General features: G+C 33.0%; 1 protein-coding gene across 4 annotated transcripts in view; it reads right to left on the bottom strand.

The window, feature by feature from the left end:
• Positions 1-3,803: 3,803 nt before the first annotated feature.
• ZNF608 (zinc finger protein 608) overlaps positions 3,804-21,914 on the bottom strand; it is a 227,760-nt gene continuing 209,649 nt past the window's right edge. For 2 of the 4 annotated variants that reach the window (XM_051994734.1, XM_051994708.1), the window contains exons 3-9: positions 15,383-15,470; positions 12,576-15,024; positions 10,438-10,855; positions 9,698-9,870; positions 8,329-8,482; positions 5,336-5,417; positions 3,804-4,787 (exon numbers count right to left, since the gene is read on the bottom strand). In XM_051994734.1, coding sequence (XP_051850694.1) covers positions 4,781-4,787; positions 5,336-5,417; positions 8,329-8,482; positions 9,698-9,870; positions 10,438-10,855; positions 12,576-15,024; positions 15,383-15,470 — 3,371 coding nt within the window. In that variant the 3' untranslated portion in view covers positions 3,804-4,780. Of the gene's footprint in view, positions 5,418-8,328; positions 8,483-9,697; positions 9,871-10,437; positions 10,856-12,575; positions 15,025-15,382; positions 15,471-21,914 lie in introns of those variants that run through there. The other 2 variants (XM_051994717.1, XM_051994727.1) reach the window with 2 other exon arrangements.

Raw genomic sequence — 21,914 nt, 5'->3', positions numbered from 1 at the left:
TGACTATTTTGTGTCTTGTGAATCTAATCTATTCCACTGATTGACTACTCTATTTCTTAGCCAGTGCCAGTACCTGATGCTTAATAGTATAGTTTTAGGTCTGGCACAGCTAGGCCATGTTCATTTGCATTTTTTTCATTAATTCTCTTGAAATTCTTGACCTTTTCTTCTTCCAGATGAACTTTGTTATTATTTTTTTTTGTCCGTAAAATAATTTCTTGGGAGTTTGATTGGTATGGCACTTAATAAGTAGATTAATTTATAAAGTATGGTCATTTTTATTATATTTGTTCAGCTTACCTATGAGCACTTGATATTTTCCCAACTGATTAGATCTGATTTTATTGTGTGGAAATTTTTTTTTAATTGTGTTCATATAGTCCTGACTTTCCCAAATATTTTATACTATCAACAGTTATTTTGATTAGAATTTCTCTTTGTATCTCTTGCTGCTGGATTTTGTTGGTAATATATAAAAATGCTAATGATTTATGTGGATTTATTTTATATCCTGGAACTACTTTGCTAAAATTGTGAATTATTTTTAGTGATTTTTTTAGTTGATTCTCTAAGGTTCTCTAAGAATACCATCTGCAAAGAGTAATAATTTGGTTTCATTACCTACTTTAATTCCTTTAATCTCTTTTTCTTCTCTTATTGACAAAATTAATGGTGGGCAACCTTATTTCACCCTGATCTTATTGGGAATGGTTCTAGTTTAGGACTATTAATTTTTAAAGCAGTAATGAAGAAGGCATGGCATTTTCCCTTAAGTAGTAAACAAATATTTATTAAGCACCAATTATGTGCCAGGCACTGTGTTAAGATTGGGGATACAAAGAAAAGTCTCTGCATTCACAGAGCTCACAGTCTAATATATATGAATATAATATGAAAAAGCTAAGTACAACCATCCTGAATAAATTTGAGACAATCTTGGAAGGAAGGCATTAGCATTAATAGGAATGAAGAAAGGCTTCTTCAAAGTGAGACTTAAAGGAAGCCAGAGAAGTAAGGAGGAGGAGATGAGTAGAGTGAGCATTTAAGGGATGAGGAACAGTCAGTAAAAATGCACAAACCTGGTGGATGGATTGTCTTATTGGAGGTCAAGATCACTGAATTTTAAAATATGTGGAGAGGGCTAAAATGTAAAAATCTAGAAATACAGGAAGGGGACAAATTATGATGGGCTATAGAAGTCAAACAGAGGAATTTATATTTGATCTTGGAGGTAATAGAGAGCCACTGAAATATAGTGAATGAGGAAATGATACTAGTTCATATCACTTCTATGGAAAGGAAAACAGGTTTACTTTATATTAGAAAGCATGTTGAAATTGAAAAAAAGGAAGATCAAAAATTACGGGAGCTAATAAAGAACAAATATCAAAAGAAATAGCACTAATTTAAGACCCCGTCTATCTCAAGTTGTCTCAGTCTCACTAGTGCCTTTCCATGGCTATTAAAAAAAAAAAAAAAACAAACATAATAGGATTATCTTACAGTCTCAATCTCAATTAATGTGACTAATGTCCCTTTGAGTTACAAAATAAGTCAATAGATAAAATATGTTAACTAGGTGTGAACAATTACCTGGACTTCTCTATCAAATCAATAAAACACATACACACATAAACTAGGTACAAACAACCTAGTCAATAAAGTTGAAAATGAGTGAAGTGTTTTTGAGTCTTTGGATGAAATCAGATGACCGAAATGTATTGGTGCTAAAAAGTGTGACTCAGATTACTCAGACAAAGCTCTTAGTTCAGGTTTGAAAATGGGATGCTAACAAAGAAAGTTTACTTACCATAACATGGAAAGGGTACTCCAGGTTGGGGAATCTGGTTAGCAGAACAGAGTGTGGGGCCCTGCTCAGATTCATTGCTAATTTTGAAGGGCTTCAAACCCACAGTGGGTGAACTTTTATATGTCCAGTAGTAAACAGCAAGCCATGTCAATATGACCAAAACTACTAGGAAGCTGTGTAAAGGAAGCCACAGTTTGAACTATCCTCCCCCATCAATCAAGTCCAAGGGAAAGATCTGCTAGTTTTCAGGGTAAAACTAGACAAATTCATGTTTTATTGGGGAGGAAGAAACCCTGATAGATAATTGTTTCTATCACATGTTGAAAGTATTAGACACACTTATGGACCTACATATATAAAAGAAGTAAATTCTAGAGAGAATATTTCTAGACACAGCTTTGTGAATTGAGTTTTTGGAAGGCTATGAAAAGGCAAATCCCTTGCACCTGTATTAGCAGATGACAAAATGGGGGGAAACACCAGGAATCAAGGAGTGAGCTCTGTGGCTTTCAAAAGGTCAGATTATTTGATTTCCCATCAGCAAGTATAAAAATGTCTCTGGACCTGCAGCATCTGATGGCAAAATTTGCTTCAGGAAGTGAAGACAAACTGGATACCTCAAGAACAACTTCATGAGTCCTTCAAGAAGGGAGGAAAAGACTTTTTTTTTTCTTCTAATCAGAAGCTATGAATTATACTGTTGCTACATATGTTGTCTAAGTTTTATAGGAGAATATGCCACAAACTTTTGCAAGAAATCTTTTCAACAACTGTTACTGGTATATCATTGTAGTAAATACCACTAAGAGATAAGTGGCTAATTGATTTAGCCTGGATAATAAAAGGAAAACACATCTGTGGTTATGTGACAGCACTTAAAAACCATTCCCAAATTTTCGGAGTTACCCCTAGAATCCTGAGAGAAGTAGTACCTACCCTGCAGGGACTCAGCCACCAATTAAAATGGAAGTTGAGAAAGTTGTCCTAGGAGGAGTGCTGTCTTGAATCAATGTGAAAATATTGCTTTATCACCTCTAACACATGTGACTTACAAACATGGAATGTTAATATGTGAAATAGCAGAAAATGCTAGCACTTTAACTCCTCCCCCTAAAAAATATATATATACATTACAATTGTCCAGAAAACTGAGTAGAACAAGTGTCTAAAAGCATTTGTAATCATTTAAACAGAAAAATCAAATAATTTTACAATGAGAATGAATTCCAGGGATAACTTCACTCATGTCCTTATTTAACAGATGAGGAAAATGGGGCACAACAACACTTAAATTACTTGTTCAAGAGTCACATAGTTTGTTAATTACAATAATTATTTAGTCTCTTGAATCCTAGTACTCTTTCCAGTAAATAATATTCCTACTCTAGTATGTTCAAATGTGCTTATAACTTAGTCAAATGAGAACTTTATTTTGACATAATAAAAAATAATATTCTAGTATAATTTTTCTAGAATTGTAAGCAATGTTCCCCAGACCCTTTGGATAAATGGAATTTTACTAAGTGTACACACTTTCTTTTTTCTTATTTTTCAATAAAATCCCATTTACCTTTTATAAATAAATTGTAGAACTGCCTTTTAAAAACTACCTACATATAAAAAACAATAACATTTCCATTTACTAATTTAAAAATATCTGTTAAAACAATAGTTTTGTGATAGATAAAAATAAAGAAGTTAGTGACATGATGTTTCAACTGTCATTTAGCTATTTCTGATATATACACATAGACTAAAAAACATCATGAGAGGGCCACCAAATTGTAGAGACTATCTTATTTGAATATATTTTTGTTAATTGTGTTGTAATAGAATAATATATTGTACAGTGTATTAGTCATCCTAGTAAGCATTTTTTCTAGAGTAAGATACAAAATATAATGTTATGTAATTGATGTATGCAAGTTTAAGAGATCCCCTTTGAAAAATCTAGTCCATGATTCACTAAGAATATAAGACAGACACAAAAACATTTTAAAAAAACAACTTTTTTTTTAATTCTGATTGCCAAATTATTTAAGGCATGTATAAAAAAAGCATTCAATATACATTTTACACAAAATAAACTAAATTACAGCATAAAACAGGTAACCAGGCAATGGTATTAAAGTCTCTTTTCTAAAACTGGATAATTGTAAACATTAAAAAAAAAAAAAAAGACTGTGGGACTATTCAAGTATTAGAACAATCACAGATGTCTTCTGATATGCAGGCATTAGGGTTATTTGCCATTCAATATTTTTTTAAATGGATGTGTCATTATTCATAGATGCTCATTATTTCCCCATTTAAAATCTATACATTATGTACAACACAGTTTTTGTGGTACTGGCAACCCCACGCCTTCCAAAAGTATATTTTCCACCATACACAATTACAATGAAACAGTGAATACAATAACATTTCACACTGATGCATCTTAACAGGAGCCACCAAATAGACATCTAAATTGTATGAAAGTGTCATCATCACAGTTAGTCCTTCTGAGAGGCTTGTGGAAATATCTTAAGGGTATGTAAGGTTCAGGCACACTGATACATAACATTATTTATAATTTAAAAGCAAAAGGAAAAGAAAAAAATAGCCTTTTGTGGCTAATACTTTTCAACATGACAAAAATTACTTTTTTCCTTTATTGTGTGGCTTGCAACTTGGCAGCAGACCCTGTGTATTTGAGCCTGGTTACTGATATAAAAAGTAAAGAATATACATATATAACACATATATATGTATGTATATATTTATATATATATATATTTATATATATAAAAGAAGTTTAATTACAGCGACATTTGTTACTCTGTGATAAAATCTGCAATTTACAAAAATGAAATGACTGCTTTTTGCCTGCCATTAAGGCATTTCAAATTAACACCATGGAACTGATGTCTGTAATAAAGCGCTTCTCCATGTGATCCAATCACATGACAGTGTACATATCCAATGTTTTCACTCTCTGCAAAAGAAAACAAGGGACCTTAAGAAAATCAATTTTTTTCATAATTAACACTGAAAACCATGAAAGTGAAGAGTGTGTTTTATTGTATTAATTTCTTGAATTACTCTAAAATAATATTTGAGTTTTAAAAATACAATATAAAGTTTTTCATATCTAATGTTAAATTCAATCGTTTTACTTTTATTTTTAACCTGTGATTGAATGAAAACAAAAATATATTTAGATTTGTCTTTTTCTGTAGCATTATCAATATAAATTTCCTGTTTTTACAACTATTACAATTAGATTAAGCAAGGAGAATAAAAGATTTTAAGGTACAAAGATTGTGTGATTATATTGTGTTTTGTGTGTGTGTATTATATATATATATATATTCTTAGAAAAATAAATGCCACAATTAGCATTACAAAGTAAAAAAAAAAAAATTACAGTTTAGAAGGAGCCTGACTTTTGAATTAAAAAAAAAAACCTATCATGAGATTTCTTTTTTCCCTGTTAATATGTCTCTTTCTTTAAAAGCAATTCAAAATTCACAGGATATTTACCTTCTCTGTGCAGGAAACATACCAGATGCAGAAGCTTGAGCAGCCACCTGCTGAGTAGCCACAAGGGCAGCAGAGGTTAACCCTAATTGACAAAAAAAGAAAAAAAAAGGGGGTCCTGTTTCTATGGCTTTTAGAAAAACAATCTAGGTACAGACTTTGATTTTGAATCTCTGTAGAACCCACAGCAGCACTTTATCCTTTCCTAAATAAATGCATAAAACATCTCATATAACAAAGAAGGCACAAGATGCCTAGTCTGACTAATATCTTTTTACTGGAAATACTGAGTTTTCCTTCCTTTCTTGTCAGTTTAACAGAATCTAGCATTCCATCTCATGTTCCCTTTTGAGTCCTGACACTGTAGGGTGTGCTAAATGGCTTACATACATTATAGAATATAAAACCCGATAAAAATAAAAAGTGTCAGATAACAAGAAGAAACAAAAGTCAGATTTTATTTTTTAAAAAATGAAGTCATCTATTTGGTTAGGATATAACTTTTCCCAATGAATGAATAATATAGTCTATAAGTTACATGGAATCAATGAATCATATTTAGAAAGCATAACAAATTTTATTTGAAAAAGCTATATTGTTTACGAGCTCTTGTTCTAGGGAAGCTAAGAAGCTAATCTAAATGAAGTATTTTATTTGTCAGAATATATTACCAAAAATGTGAGTCAACTAGAGCAGAAAGAAAAAATTAATTTATCTTTTATATATCTTTTATTTTTGTATGCTTTTCTTTTATGAATATGGACTATTTTAGAAATAATAGATGTGAGTCAACTAGAACAGAAAGAAAAAATTAATTTATCTTTTATATATCTTTTATTTTTGTATGCTTTTCTTTTATGAATATGGACTATTTTAGAAATAATAGATGGAACATCCTTGATATGAATAAAGATCTGTTTGAGTTAAGACTAAGTAGTTATAAAACAGGGGTTCATAACTTTAAGTGTATGCCATCACCCACTTCTTGGTTTATGAACCCCTTCTCAGAATAAGAGTGTTTTTAAAAGTCATGATTGAAGGAATTGTTAAATATAAATTAAAAATTAGTGAAAATAAAGATGTATTTTTTCCCATTAAAGTTCATGAATTACTATTATTTCAGGGTTTGTTGTTTGTTGTTGTCATTGTCATTTTTTTTTTAGTCATGTCCAATTCTTTGTAATGTCATTTGAGGTTTTCTTGGCAAAGATACTGGAGTATTTTCTTCTCCAGATCATTTTACAAATGAGCAACTGAAATAAACAGGATTAAGTGACTTGCTCAGGGTCACACTGCCAGTAAGTATTGGAGGCTAGATTATTTCCTCATGAAAATAAAGTCTTTCAAGAACACCTCAACCTTTAATAATAGAGTGATTGAGACTCTTATGCTACTTTTTCTTCCTTTGTAGTTTATCCACCATTAACTTAAAAAATCAATAGGAAGACTTTCCAGGCATGGGAAAAAGACAAGGAGAATATGGAATCAGAGATTAATTATCTTGTCAGAGGAATAACAAAGAAGTCAGTGTCACCAGATTGTAGATTATTTGGAGAGAAATAAGGTTCAAGAAAACTGAAAAGGTGTAAAGGGACTAGATTATGAATCACTTTAAAAGCCAAACAGAGGATTTTAAATTTGATCCTGGAAATAAGAGACCCACTGGAGTTTACTAAATAAGAGGAGTGATAAGATTGGACCTCACTTTAGAAATACCATTTGTTTTTGTTTTTTGCAAGGCAATTGGGGTTAAATGACTTTTCCAGAATCACAAAGCTAGTAAGTGTTAAGTTTCTGAGGTCAGATTTGAAGTCAGGTCTTTCTGACTTCAAGGCTGGTGTTCTAATCACTGTGCCATCTAAGAAAAATCACTTTTGCAGCTGAACAGGGAATGGATTGGAGTAAGGAGACTTGATACAGAAAAACCAATCAGAAGGTTACTGTCCAAGAATGAGGATATGAAGGCCTGTACCAGGGTGGTAGTAGCATCAGATAAAAGAAGAGGGTAAAGATAAATGTGAAAGCATTTATGAATTTACATTGGGTAGGGGAGAGGGAAGAATAGGAAGATGATACCTAGCTATTGAGATGAGGTTTCTGGGAGCATAATGGTTCCCTCCATAATAACAGAGTAATTAGAAAGAGAATAAAGTTTTGGGGAAAAATAATGGATTCTAATTAGTATTGTCTTTATATTTTTCACTAATTGTATAAGTAATTCTTTTGTATAACCTTAGACTTTTCAAAATGCCATTATATCTATGGTTTCATTTTATCCCTTGATTAGTCAGAAGTGTAAAGTCAAAAGGCAAAGTGGAAAAACCCTACATTGTAAGACACAGTGATAGCCATCATGTTATTAAATTTATCTCTTCCTTAGAATAGTAGATTGCACTTAGTAGGGACTTATTTACTGATAAGTTTCATTAAAAGAATGAGTGAGTGACTAGATCCTATCTCCTTAAAATCTATCCTAACATATACTCATGTCAATTTTGTATTAAAATGTTTTTTTCCCTTTTGACTCTCATCCTCAATCAATCACATATGGGGTATTGAAGATCTTTAAAAAGTATTTGATTTTAAAAGTAGTAAGTTATCTAATTATTTTACTGTTAATACTTTTATAGAAAGCAATTTTGGTGACTTTCTGGGAAAATGTACTCATCCAAGTGCTATAATCTCTTTTTCCTTCTGCTTTTTCATGGAAAAATTTCACTACATTTAAGTTTTTGTGTTTGGATTTTTTTTTTTTTTTTACTACATTTAGTATTGTGTAGCTGGTCCACTATCCTCACTCACTCTGTGGTGACATTAATCTGCTGATAACATCAACCATGATGGAATTCAACTTTGTCTGAACAGACTACTTAAATGTCAGCATTTTTCTAACAGGACTATTTTTCCAATGTTATATCAAATCTATGATACAAAAGCTGTATCAATAAATTATAAGAAGCAGCAAACAAAAAGAGATTGATTAAAGAACTACTGACCTTGGAAGGGGTCATACTGACCCGGTATTAATGGATAGCCCATTCCAACATGTGTGTGATGATGAGTATGAAGATGACGTTGACTAAAGGGGGAGTGACGATCTCGTTCTCTCTCTGCTTCCCGCTCACGTTCAGCTACAGTCTTTTCTATAGGCTATCATGAGAGAATGAGAGGAGAAAAAGATTACAAGGCTTTTTCCTAAAAATTTGTCAAATAGTCATGGCACAAAAACTTTTGCTCTTGTTAATATTATATAAATAATAAGCATATATTTAGGATTGTTCCTTGATCAAAAAATGACACTAGTTTTGTTTATCATTTATCTTTCCTTAAAATTGACTACACTTACCACAATGATAATATGATCTATCATTCAAGTAAAGTCAATGGATAAAATTACTTTAATTTTTAACAATGGCCCTAAAACCAAATATTAACCTTTTTTTTATACATTATAAAAAATGAACATAAGAAGACAAATAATTTCTACAAATTTACACCAATGAAATTTTCAGAAAACACAGACTAATATTTAAAAATACTCTCCAATCTCCCATCCACAACTATGCAGAATAAATATTTATTCAAGACATAACTAATGTAACTAACAGAAACTAGGAAATTAGGAATCTTTTTATTCCCATTCATGCAGGTACTATATGACATAAGAGCATCTAACTGGATTTTCCCAGAGCTCTTTCCCCTTTACATATACAAATGAAAGCAGTCAAAAATCTGGTTTTGGGTCAAGTTTTTTTTTTTTTTTAATATTTGTGGCTTTGCTTTTCACTTGGCATTAACATAAATCATAAGGATACCAGCTTTATCATATTTAATTACCTATGTAACCTTGCGAAAGTCACTTTACTTACCTGAACAGTTTCCTCATCTGTAAATAAGAGGTTGGCCTAGATAGCCTCTTAGGTCACTTTCAGTTCTAAATCTACAGTCCTATATATCTTGGCACTAAAATAAATAAAGGTAGTTTCAGTTTAAGATAATTGCTAAAATAAGAATGTCAAGGAAATGCCTGCAAAGCCCAGCAACTTGCCTATCATTTGATTTCTTTGCGTGCACTCATGCATAAAAGTATATTTTTGGAAGTGATACTTCCAAATTGAGCTCTATAAATTTCAGCTTTTAAATAAAAACTTTAACCTGGATTTTTAAAAAAATAAAATCATGAAATTCCCCCTTCTAATGTGAAAAAGCATTTCCATTTGGAATATAAAATTCTTCATGTATCAGTATAAAAAATACTGAATTTAGAATTAGGCTCTGCAACCATTCATATTTTCAAACTTTTTTACTTTGTCCTCTTTCCCCAAAAAACACAATATTCTAAAATAACAACAAAAGGCAGCTTACAGCAGGGGACTTGCTGCGGTACTGGTTGGCATGCTGCTGAAGCAAATCCAGTGCTTTAGATTCAGTGGCTGTTTTCGTGCTGATGCTAGGACTGGTATTGACTTTTTCCGCCTCTTCTCTCCCTGACATCTTCCCATAAACAGGATAATGAAATCCTGGAGAGAGATAGGCCCCTGCAGGTAAACAACAAATGCCACATCAAGTTACTGGCTGCCTTTTTATTCTCCTTTTGAACATCTGAGTTACACTGATTTGGGATGGAATTAGAAATTATTGTATAGGGGTTACATTAAAAATGGGACTTATATTCATTTACTTATATTTCAATTTTTCCCCCTGTTAATTCATACTGATGAATGGAGGTTATAAATAGACTTGAGTTTATTGTAATTTCATACATTTATGTGTTCTCTTAAGTGAAAAGAATAGTAACCATAATAGTTCTGACAGTAAGTGCTTAGAAAATTTTTATAGACAATAAAATATCTGTCAGTCCAACAGTAATAGCAGACTGTCAGAAACTATGGAAACTCGAGCTGGGAGCTCTGACAGTTCATAAAAAGAATATCTTCTATTGAATCAGTTTCATCTATGAAACTACAATATAAAATCAAGAAAAATAAGTGTCATTTCAAGAAGTTCCTAATTAATCCTAAAATTTTAAAAGCTAATGGTGGAACAGAACTTTTATCCATACAGTTAAACATGAAATTTTTTCTCTTATAATACAATTCACTTACCAGGATAGCTGTGCATTAGGACAGGAGAGACAGCTCTGTATGCAGGATGACTAGGATCATACATCTGTGGATAAGGATAAGCATGCAAATACTGTATGTATGACTGATGTTGACTCATTGGAGAGGAGACAGTCACTCTGGCTCCTCGTGAGTCCTTCCAGTTTACAGGAGTCTTTCGATCATCATTTTTTATCTTATTCTCTTCCAGTGACTGAGAATCAGGATGCTTGGCTTCTTTGGGTTCTTCTTTGATACTTGTTAATGACACAGGGAGGCCAGGTATCATACTATCTTTATTAGGTGTTTTCCTTGGGCTATCCTCCTTTAACTTTTTTTCTCTATCAAGCTCTTCTGATTTTTGCTGATCGAGGTATTTAGACTGGTAGACATAATGGTGCCATGTCCTTGAATCTGGATCCTGACAAAGAAACATAGGGGTTTCTAAAGTTAGTTTTAGAAAGATCCATCAAAATGTCATTATTTGTGTTTTAACACAGCATATGTCTCATTTTTACCATATATATTTCATATAAGTTTTAAAGAAGACTATTTCTTTATTCAAATGCAAGTTAATAACAGTAAATTTAGCCATCATTATAAATACTAGCATCATTTAAACAAAAAAAAATGGTTATTTTCTTTCATTTCTTTATTATCTTTCTGGAACTAAGATTTAATGTTTGAATTTATAGAATTTCACAGTTCAGTATATGCTAAAGTGCTAATAACAATAGCAAATTACTGTATATATTTTGTCAATCAAAAAACTTAACATACAAAATAAAGTTGTTTGCCATCTTGTGGAGATAAAGTTCTTTGCTTTTGTAACAAAAATGAAGTAACTTACAAGAAAGATTTCTAAATAGCATTTTTTCAACCAAACACTAGTAATGCCAAATAATTTGTAGATAATCAAGAAAATCCTTGAGAAAAAATGTTAAGGAAGGGCATTAAATTCCAACTAAAGTTTAATCTATACAAATAGGGGAGGAAATAGATGTTATGAAAAGTTAGTTATTTTCATTCATTGAAGACCATTATTAAAGCTCTGTGGGATTAAGAAAAAAAATCCATAATTCAAAAATGACCCTCAAGATCACCAAATCGAACTCATTGTGCAAATGAATACATTAAGGTCTAGAATTTTGTAAGGTTGCATAGCTAGTCAGTGGAAAAGAGAAGATGAAGAAACCAGGTTCCCCCCACTCTTCTACCCCATTCATTACTCTTTCCACTTTACTGATGGCAAAGACCTGAAAAAATAAAAGCATCATTAACAGGGTTTCCTTAATAAGCTGCTATGAATGAAAATGCTTTGGTTATTTTTATATAATTCCACAACATATGCTTATCTAATTGAAGTTTCAAGATCATTTTTCAGATTTTACTGAATTTGTTTTTAGGATGCTCAATAATTTGGCCTTGAGAAAATGTGAAAAGGTCAGTCAGAAAGAATTCTCTATCCATTTTAGATTTAGTGAACTTGATTATACAATAAAACATGAAACATTTTAAATATCACAAAAGTTAAAAAATTGTGGTCCAACTCCCAAAATAAACAAATTACATAGTTTGATCCCTGCATAATCTTAAAAAAAAGGGGAAAGGCTATATAAGAACAAAGTCTATCTATTCCTTGTAAATGATGATGGAAATTGTAGAATTTAAAAGATCAAAGATTCAGCCATCTAATAGACATCCCTCATTTTACAAAGGAGAAAAATGAAGCCCAAGAAGATTAAATAGTGACTTTCTTCAGGTCACAAAGAATAACAGAGCTAGCACAAGAATCCAGGTCTCAAGTTTCATAGCAGTACCATAGAGGAAAGTTTAATATCATGCAAATCATAAATTTCTTTGAAGTTGAATTTCAGAGATCCTCTATTATAAATACACATTAAAAATGTTAATAGACTTTTTATAGATATGATTCATATAATAAATATATGTATGTGTGTATATATATATATATGTGTGTGTATATACATATATATATAAAATATTAAAACATTTTAAAATGCCTTTCAAAAAGAATATGGAGAGGGAATCCTTAATGTTTATAGAACAAAAGGCATAATCAGATTAAGCTTACAAATGTACAATTCTCAAAGTGCTCTCTATGTCTAGGGCTATCTTACTTGTTTAAATCTTGTGGTTGGGTCTACACCTGTCTGCTTCATGGAATCCATGACAGATTTCATTTCTACAGCCTCCTTAATAAGTTGGTGGTTTTCCATCTGCTTAGCTTTGAAGCTGTCGGACTGAAGCTGCTGCTGATGATTGGACAGAATCTGTGATTTACCTGTCTCCTCAGTTTTATTAGGTAATGATGGCCCAAGTTTAGTATTGTTTTTGTTAGGCTCTGGAGTAGTAGGAGCTTTAGAGATGGTAGCAGATGGGATATTTTTCTGTTTACTGTCCTCCTTGCCCAGTTCTTTCAAAGGGAGTTCATTTTTTCTCTCACAGTCTCTTCCAGTTTGAGCTATTTTCTGTTCTGCCAATCTCTGGTCCTCATAATATTTCTCATACTGCTGTCTGTAAGCAGGATTAGTGGCTATTAAGGATTTCTGGTCCATATAGAGACCATAGGCATACTGTCCATAATAAAGTGACTGGGCAAGTGCAGGATGTCTTTGAGTTATTACTGACTGATGTTGAGGTGGTAAATTAGAATTGTTTTCCATTTTCTTAGAATCTAATGGCTCTGCCTTGTCTTTTCTTTCCATTTCTTCCTCAGATTCCTTTTTGATCTTCATTCCCTGTGTGTAAGTACTGTTCCCAGCTGCAGGGGTGCTGACTTGGCCTGAGTGCATATAACTTGGAGAATAATAGGTATCGTAGCCATGGTAATAGGGAGAATGGGGCTCTTTCACTTGGGATGATTGTGCTGTAGCTGAAGAATGCCCTTTTACAACACTGTCCTTACTAGAAATAATATCAGAAGGTGAACTGGCCTTTGACCTCATGCCCTCTGACCTGCTGTCAGAACCACCATCCTCAGCAGCATCAGATATATCAGAATAAGCAGGGCTATTTGTTTTAGTGGCTGAATTTTCTGTCCCATTTTGTGTCAGCACATGCAATGGTGGCATAGGAGACTGTCCATTCACCAAAGGGTTACATTCCATTCTAGAAGCACTCCCTATAGAAGGGCTAGGTGCATTGTCTGTAAAAGTGTAAACCTTATCAGCTTCAGCTTTAATACTTGCCATCCTGCTCTCTTGAGATTCTGACAGACCATTAGCTAGCACTTCATTCTTGCAGAGATGGTCCTTTAAAAAATGTCCAGATAAATCTTTCCCAGACCCCTTTGTGTCCTCAAGCTTTCCTAGCTTCACATCCATTTTAGGGCTTCCTGATTCTTTGCTTTCTTTATCTTTTACCTTTCTCTTTTCCTTTTTCTTTTTGTCTTTGAGTGATGTGAGAGCTGGGTTTATAGTGCTTGGCTCTCCCATAATTGTGGGCTTTGGTTGAATAGGTTTTAATGGAGGACTCTTTGGTGTAGCCTGAACAACAGTGGTTGTGAGTGAGGGCAATCCTGATATTGACCCTGTAGTAGTAGTTGTAAAGGCTGCAGTAGGAATAGCTATCAACTGGGGAGGAGTAGGAGTTGGAGCAGGAGCAATAGGCCTGGCAGTTTTAAGTTTTGAAAGGTTTTTGTCCACTTTGCAACTGTTAGCTTTTTTGCTCTTATCTTTATCTCCTGCATTTTTCTTGTCTATTAATCCCTCTGCTTCCAATTTGGGCATTTCAGTAGTCAAACTGCCATCTGTTACTGAGCAACTATCCAATGTGGCTGCCATATTAGAAATCACTGGAAGGTGATTGAGTTCATTGTTAAGGCCCTTCTTTTTGCCAGAATTCTTGCCAGCTTTAGAACTGATCATTGAACTTGGGCCATTATTAATCAATTCTTTTTTGCCTTTGGGTGTTCCAGGAGTATTTATAGAGCTAGGGGATGTTGGTGCTTTTAATGGATCAAATGTTGATATATTTGTGCTTGGCTCATTGAATTGAGATGTCATAGTACTCAGTGCTTCCTCACAATCTGAAATTTTGTCCTCACTCTCAGGCTCAAATTCCAGTTTGCTTTCTGGGTCTAAGTGTGCATGAGCCTGGTGATAACGCAGTCCATTAATGTGCTTGTACTTTTTGTTACAGTTTGGGTGTGGACAATCAATTAATATTGGAGAAGAGCAACCTTGGTCCAAAAAAGTAGTGTCTGGTTTCCCCTGAGGGGTGGTTGGAGTACTTCTAGAATTAGTACGAACACGCTTTCCAGACTTATTATCCTCTGAACTGGAGTTCAAATCCAGTTCCATGGGAGGTTTATTTTTTCTTTTATTGGTAGAAGAGGGACTGGCTTTGACATCTTCAACAGCACAGTTTGGAGGTGTCCTGCGTCCACTTGAGTTAAGGTTACCCCTCCTCCCTTTTCCATTAGCACCACCTCTGTTCTTATTCTGTAGCCCTCTAGCTTCTGAAAAGCTAGCATCATTTCCTGGTACAGTTGCTGCAGACCTTGCTCGCTTCCCTCTTCCTCGACCTCCTCTCATCTCCAGATCACTTGTTGGTGACTCACAAAACCTAGGCAAGCAAAAGCAACAAAAGTGAAAATTAGATAATATTAATAAGATATATGTTGTATTCCAAAGAAATCGACAGGGCAGTCCACTTTTTGCACTGATAATTTCACACCAAGGACATTAATTTTTTAAGAAAACTAAAGTGACTTCATATTCAACTTAAATTTGCACAGCATGGAAAAGTATTAACATGGGGATAAAGTGCAGAAAAACTTCAACAATTATGTTTTTAATGTTGTATGGAGAATTATTAATTTCTTTTCTTCTTGGTTTCAAATTAATATTAATTTGTATAGTTTGCTTTTAGGAAAGAAAGGGGAAAGGAAGAAATAATATCTAAGTAAAAAATTGCCAGTTACCTTGGGGGTGCCCAATCATGCTTTGTGCAATCCAGCAGTGTACCCACGTAGGTCTTATTCCTCCATGTGACATTTACCACTAAGACACCTGTAGTTGGGGGAGGAATGCAGAATTATCACAGTTGGTACAGAACTCCTGTTTTCATTTTTAATTGTTTTTTATGAACATAGTTCTATCTTCCTTTGCTTTTAAAATACCATGATTTTAAAAGGCCACTCACTCTTCCTCATTTCTGATTTTAGTGACCTCAACTTGAAACCCACAGGAAATTGTGTGTGTGTGTGTGTATGTAAATGAATAAGAGAAATTGTGTGAGTGTAATCATATCTCTCTGCAGACAGAAGGTAATCATTTTTGCCATGTCCTGCTGTAAAACAGCAACACTCACCTCTTAATTTTTCTATTACATTTAATTGCTTTCTTTTGGCAGTCAGCCAACATAAACTGAGTGCCAGTTACCAGTGTTTAAATCAAGAGACTAAAAGTAATCTGTTTTTTTTTTCCCCTTGAATTCAATGAAATAAAATATTTTATTCCCCATCTACTTAAGAAGTACACAGATACATAAAAGTGTGGGAAAGTAGCCACCCAGACTAGATCCAAAAGCATTCAATTATCAATGTTCTTTCAACAAAGTGCTCTTTAACTTTTAAAATTAACAGACCTTCTCTGAGAGAGCAATGAATCCAAACAAAAATGAATCCAAATCAGTATTTGGTCCTGTTTTTCATAAAAGTATCCAAAAATAGCACTCTTAATTTAAAACAAACAAACAAAAAATCTTCACAACAGCTTTACTTTCAGGATTATTCCTGGTAGAATCAGTCTTGGAGTGCCTGTCACAGAGGATTAAAAATAAATAAATAATGCTCCACCCCAGCCTCCCCCCATGCCATTTCCTATGAACTATTGTTTTCACCAACTCTCCCTTACAGATGATTTAATTTAGTGCTGCATCTGTGAATTGCTAAACTTGACTGCTTGCCAAATGTTAACAGGGAAGCATAAAGTACACGATGCACTTTTCATTTCTCTTCAAAATTTACAGAATGGGAAAAAAAAATGCATTTTCAAGCCTACCCTAAAAGCAATAGGCTTTTTCTTTTTCTTTTCATAGAACAAAAGAAGGAAACATTTAAATGTTCACTGTTTTCTATAGACAGACTTTTTTCTTGGAAATGAACACTGGGACGTTATTAACACCATATTCTGTTTGGTTTATTTAATGATGTTAAATATGTGATTTTTCATTTGTTCTCCATAGCAGTACCAAGGTAACCTAAACTTACAAACCAAGTCATCACATAACTAGAGGAGGGATTTCCTTGAAAATTATCAAAGATGAATAGAAAATCGTTTCCCATAACTTAAGGGACAGCTGATTTCTGTTCATTCTAACAAGTCCAGCAGACAAAATGATAATTAAAAACAAACAAAAAACAACAAGCCTTTCTTCAATCATGGTTGAGGCGATTGTATTTCCCATAGAAAATAAAGGATCCGACAATTTTAAAATAATATTAAGATCAGAATCGACAATTCAGAATTCGCACGCGCTCTCTCTGTATCTTTCCTCTCTGTGTCTTTCTGTCTCTGTCTCTCTCTGTCTCTGTCTCTCTCTCTCCCCCCCTCTTTCTCTCTTCTTCTCCCTCTCCCTCTCCATCTCCCCCTCCTTCTCCTTCCCTCCTTTTCTCCTTCCCTCCCTTCTTTCTAAGGGAAAAAAAAAAAAAAAAAAAAAAGGTTAAAGAAAGAGAAGGGGACGATTGATTTGTTTTTCACATTGTCTCCTCTAGGGCACTGTATGTGATGTCAAAGACCTTTCCAGCTGCTTAAAATTCTTTAGCATGCCAGCTATATTTACTGCTGAAGAATACATCTGCATCGCCAGAGGGTTACTGCATTTTAGCTTTAGATGCAATAAGCTGAGTCACTGAGTTCCAGAGACCCCGATGTAGTACAAATGTATAATTAAAAATGCTTGAAAGGAAACATGAAAGAAACAATAAATGCTCCATTCTTAAAGTAATAAAATTAAAAACAGGAAAAGTCTGCACAAACACTTAACATTTGCCAACGCCAAAAGGCTTTTGTTACTGCTTTCCCCCAAGGGTTTCACGTTTCCAGCAAGGAAAAAAAAAAGTGGTTTGGGATTGGTTATCTCCTTCAGGGAACACTAGTATCTGATTGGCTGGATTGAGCACTGCAGTAGAAACCTCAAAAAGCAAGTGCCTCAGATAAATGAGCTTCAAAAGGGAGGGGGTAAAGAATGTAATACACCAGAGGACTGAGCTTGCAAAAGAGTGAGACGAGAGAGAGGGAAGAATATATAAGTAGAAACTGTTTCTATCAAGGAGGAATAATCCTAACAATGAGAAAGGGTTGCCTAATGCTTCCTGAGTCAGTAAATCAAACACTGGTTTGTTTTCAGTAACAAAGACTGTCAGTGAGATGAAAGGTTATTGTCTGCTAAACTGTGTTGTGTTTATACACTGAGACCCAGGCCACTGAGCTTTTCAAGATAACATTTAAACCTATTCAGGATTGTAAGAACAGAATGTGTAGTAGCAAAACAGGATAAAGAGGAGTTTGGGGGCTGCCAGGGAGGAAATGAATTCCAAAACAAGTAGTAAATCATAGTTTATCAGTGGCGCAGTTTGAAGCTGACAATAGCTAAACTCAAGATGAAATCACCATAGTAAATCACTTAAATCTCTCCATGCTATTTTTAAGAGCCAAATATAAGCAACTGTCCTCGAAAAGTATAAACAAATAAACATTTTATTTTAAATTTTTTGATAAAATATAAAAATAAACCGTGTATGCAAATAAAAACCAATTTCAATTTCAAAAAGACAAAAGAATCATTTTTTTTCCCCTAGAAGTCAGATCGATTCTTGGGGAAATTAAAAAAAAAAAAAAAAAAAAACAGTAGCTATTTATAATGGTTAATTAATTATATTCCTCTGCCTGCTTTTATTTTTCTTTATATGCATGCCATTTCAGAATACTGATAACACTTATGTGTTCTTAAAAATTCACACAAATACATATACACATGTGTACGCATTTAACAAAGTTCCTATAGTGGAAGTAAATTACGAACTTTTCTCACATAAATTCTATGGTGTTATATTTGTCGGTAAGAAGACTTAGGTTCAAACATTTGTCACGAGAAGTCAAATCAGTGTACTATAGCATGCTTTGGTAGAGAGAGAAAAATTGATTATTGTTTCAATGAAGGTTTGAAGTCTCATAATATTTTGTAATTTACATTCAAAATAACATTTAAAAAATGAAAATGTTCAAATTATATAAACTGAAAAGAAAACATCTTTTCCAGACATGTAATTTTCCATCAGCTAAGATGTAACCCTAACACTCATCACAGTGATTAGCATCTTAGGTAAATGCTTAATAAATGTTCTTTCATTCTCTGCATTTAATAATGAAATATTAAACTGTGAAAACTAGAATCATACAGGATAAGTGGAGAAAAAAAAATCTTGTGTAAATGTATGCAGCATGGATGTTGATATTATTTGCTTCAATTTTATAAATGGCTTTATGGTGTTACTTTAGAGCCATAAAGAATATAGGGAATTCGGAAGAGGGAAAAAAAATTGCTGCCAAACATTTTTTTTAAAAGAATGTAAATAATGGTAAATCACACTTCAGAATATGAAGAAAGATAAGACCCTTGCTGAGAACACCATCTCATAATAAAAAAAATAATACAATACAAGAAATTCTTAGTGTCAATATGTATCAGATGAATAGGTGTTAACATCTGCAAATGAAGGGAACTGCTGTTTTAGCTATTACACTACAACTGAAATTCTTAAAACAGGGATCAACTAATTTGCTTTTAAAATGTTTTGATAAAAATATTTCAATAATTCCTTTTCTAATTTTATGTTTTATTCTATGCATTCAAAAACTTATTTTTAGAAGAGCTCTATTAGCTTAATAACTAAACTGCCAAAGGAGTCCAAGATGGGGACACACACACACACACACACACACACACACACACATACACACACACACACACACACCATTTAAGAATTCCTGTTCTGGAGCAATAGCAAAATAATTCACTGTAGATTAGAATAGTACTTTGTTATTGAATCATTTCAGTCGTGTCTGGCTCTTCATTACCCCATTTAGGGTTTTCTTGGCAAAATTACTGGAATGGTTTGCCATTTTCTTCTCTAGCTCATTTTATAGATGAGTAACAGAGTCAAAAAGAGTAAGTGGCTTGCTCAGTCAGTCACACATCTAAAGAATGTCTGAGGTCAAATTTGAATTCAGGAAGATGTATATCCCTGATTCCAAGCCCAATGTTCTACCCACTGTATCACCTAGAAAATGACTTACATTTATATTTTTAAATTTCCATATAAAAATGGCACATTACTTCATTTTCTTTCATGCTTCAGCTCTGACAGTTCCTATCAAACTTTTGGAAATCAAATACCAGCCTTAAGGTAAAGGAAAGTTCATTGCAAAAGACTGGGACACTAGATAATGAAAATTTTTGTACAAAACAACAACCCATAATTGTAGATAAATTACAATCAGTGTCAGTCAGTGATGATCCACATTAATGACTCTTAAATAATTTTTTTAAATTTTAAGTCATGTACTTATCAACACAAATATCTAAACATACAAAGAAAAAAGATTATATTTATAGCATTCTGAAAAATATATCACACTAATTTTACTACCAAGAGACCATTAAAATTGAAATATCTTGACATTTAACATGGAATCAGTTTCATCTATATTTCTATTTTTAAAAGTAGAAATATACTTTTGCATTTAAAGTACCTACCCAGACATTTTAAGGGAGTAGTAAAGAGTTTCATGGCAAATATGGGTAACAAAACATAAGATTCAAAAGTTTTAAAACTTAGAAAAAAATTAATGTGCCTTAAAATATCATAAACCTTAAATTATAACATATTTCAGACCATAGTGTAAAATGACAAGAATGCTTGAACAAATAAGATAGGGATACTCTGTTAACTAATAAAGGTTCTTTTTAATTTACATTTTCTGTTTTCAAAAATTATTCAGTACTCAAAGGCATATTTTAAAGAAAGCAACTAGATTACTGAAAGCACCTTTGTGGAAGAGAATATATTCAGCACTTCTATATCATTGCAGGGCTGAGTACAAAGAAGCTTTTCAACTAATGTATGCTGAATGATTCTTCTTTTTTTATATTATTACAGTGGATTTGGAAGCAGCAGAACCATGTTTGTATCCTTGTTCCACTGTGTACTTAATTTGTGTGTTTGGGCTAGTCACAAAATCCTCTAAGCCTCAGTTTTTTCTTTGGAAAAGTAGAAATACTCATATATTGTACTAAACTTCTTTGTCAACCTTTGCAAATATTAAGGTGAGAGAAAGATAGGGAGTCAGAGATAGAGAAGGTATAGGAATAAGAAGCAGATGGCTATCAGAGTTCCTTCCTACCTTTTGTAGGTGTCTGAGAAATATCCTAGTCAGATATGTTTAGTTCCCTCTTTAAGTCTTTTCAGTGCGTCCTTAAAAATTCCTTCTAGCCAGTTGGTCCTGAACCAAAACCAAATTCTTCTAGAAGCTGAAAAATGAAACTGGACTGCTTATTTTTGGTACTAACTTTTCTACCCAAAAAGCAAGCTCGTACTGGACAATTCTGAGGTGAAAAGAGTTTAACCTCTGACTTTGCCAGAATTACACAGCTAGTAAGTAGCTACAATAGGAACTGAATTCAGTTTTTTTCAACCTCAAGTCTCAGCTCAATTCCCATCTTTTGCAAGAAGCCTTTCTCAGTAATACTTAATGTTTTCCCTATGAGATTACCCCAATTTATCCCAAATATATCCTATGTACATAATTCTTTGCAGGTTGTATCCTCCATTAGACTGTGAGCTCCTAGAAAGCAACTACTTTTTTTTTTTTTTTTTTTACACCTTTCTTTATCTCACATGCTTACCCATTACCTGTTTAAGTAAGTATAGGTACCAACTACACACCGTGCCTACTCTCAAAACAACTCACAGCCAGAACTCTCAAAACAGCTCACAGCAGAACTATGTTTTCAAAAATAAGAATAAAAAATTTTGAAGTCTCCACTTATAGTTGTTATTTTCTCTTTTCAATAATGGCAGTCAATTCTTCTTTAAAAAAAAAAAAAAGCTCAATATTACCATGGCCTTATTAAAAATTTACTAACATTAGTTACATGACAGCGAGTGCACTGATTTTCAGTTAAAAATGGTCTTTGTCTTCAAAAACCTCACTAATGATTAGGGTGCTAAAACAAATACAGATTTAACATTAACAATATTAACAAATGTACAAATCTTAATAGTCCATGCATAAGTATTTTCTTTGCAGTTCATTTATTCTTTCAATAAGCATTCAGTCAATTTTAAATCACTGTAAATATTTAAAGACAAAAACAAAATGATTTTGGAATCATACTTTTTTGTACCATCTCTCTCTTCCCTTTATTAGCAATAGACAATTAAGAATTTA

The sequence above is a fragment of the Antechinus flavipes genome, chromosome 1, assembly GCF_016432865.1.
Source record: "Antechinus flavipes isolate AdamAnt ecotype Samford, QLD, Australia chromosome 1, AdamAnt_v2, whole genome shotgun sequence".
NCBI lineage: Eukaryota > Metazoa > Chordata > Mammalia > Dasyuromorphia > Dasyuridae > Antechinus > Antechinus flavipes.
This window is presented reverse-complemented; position numbering and strand designations above follow the sequence as displayed.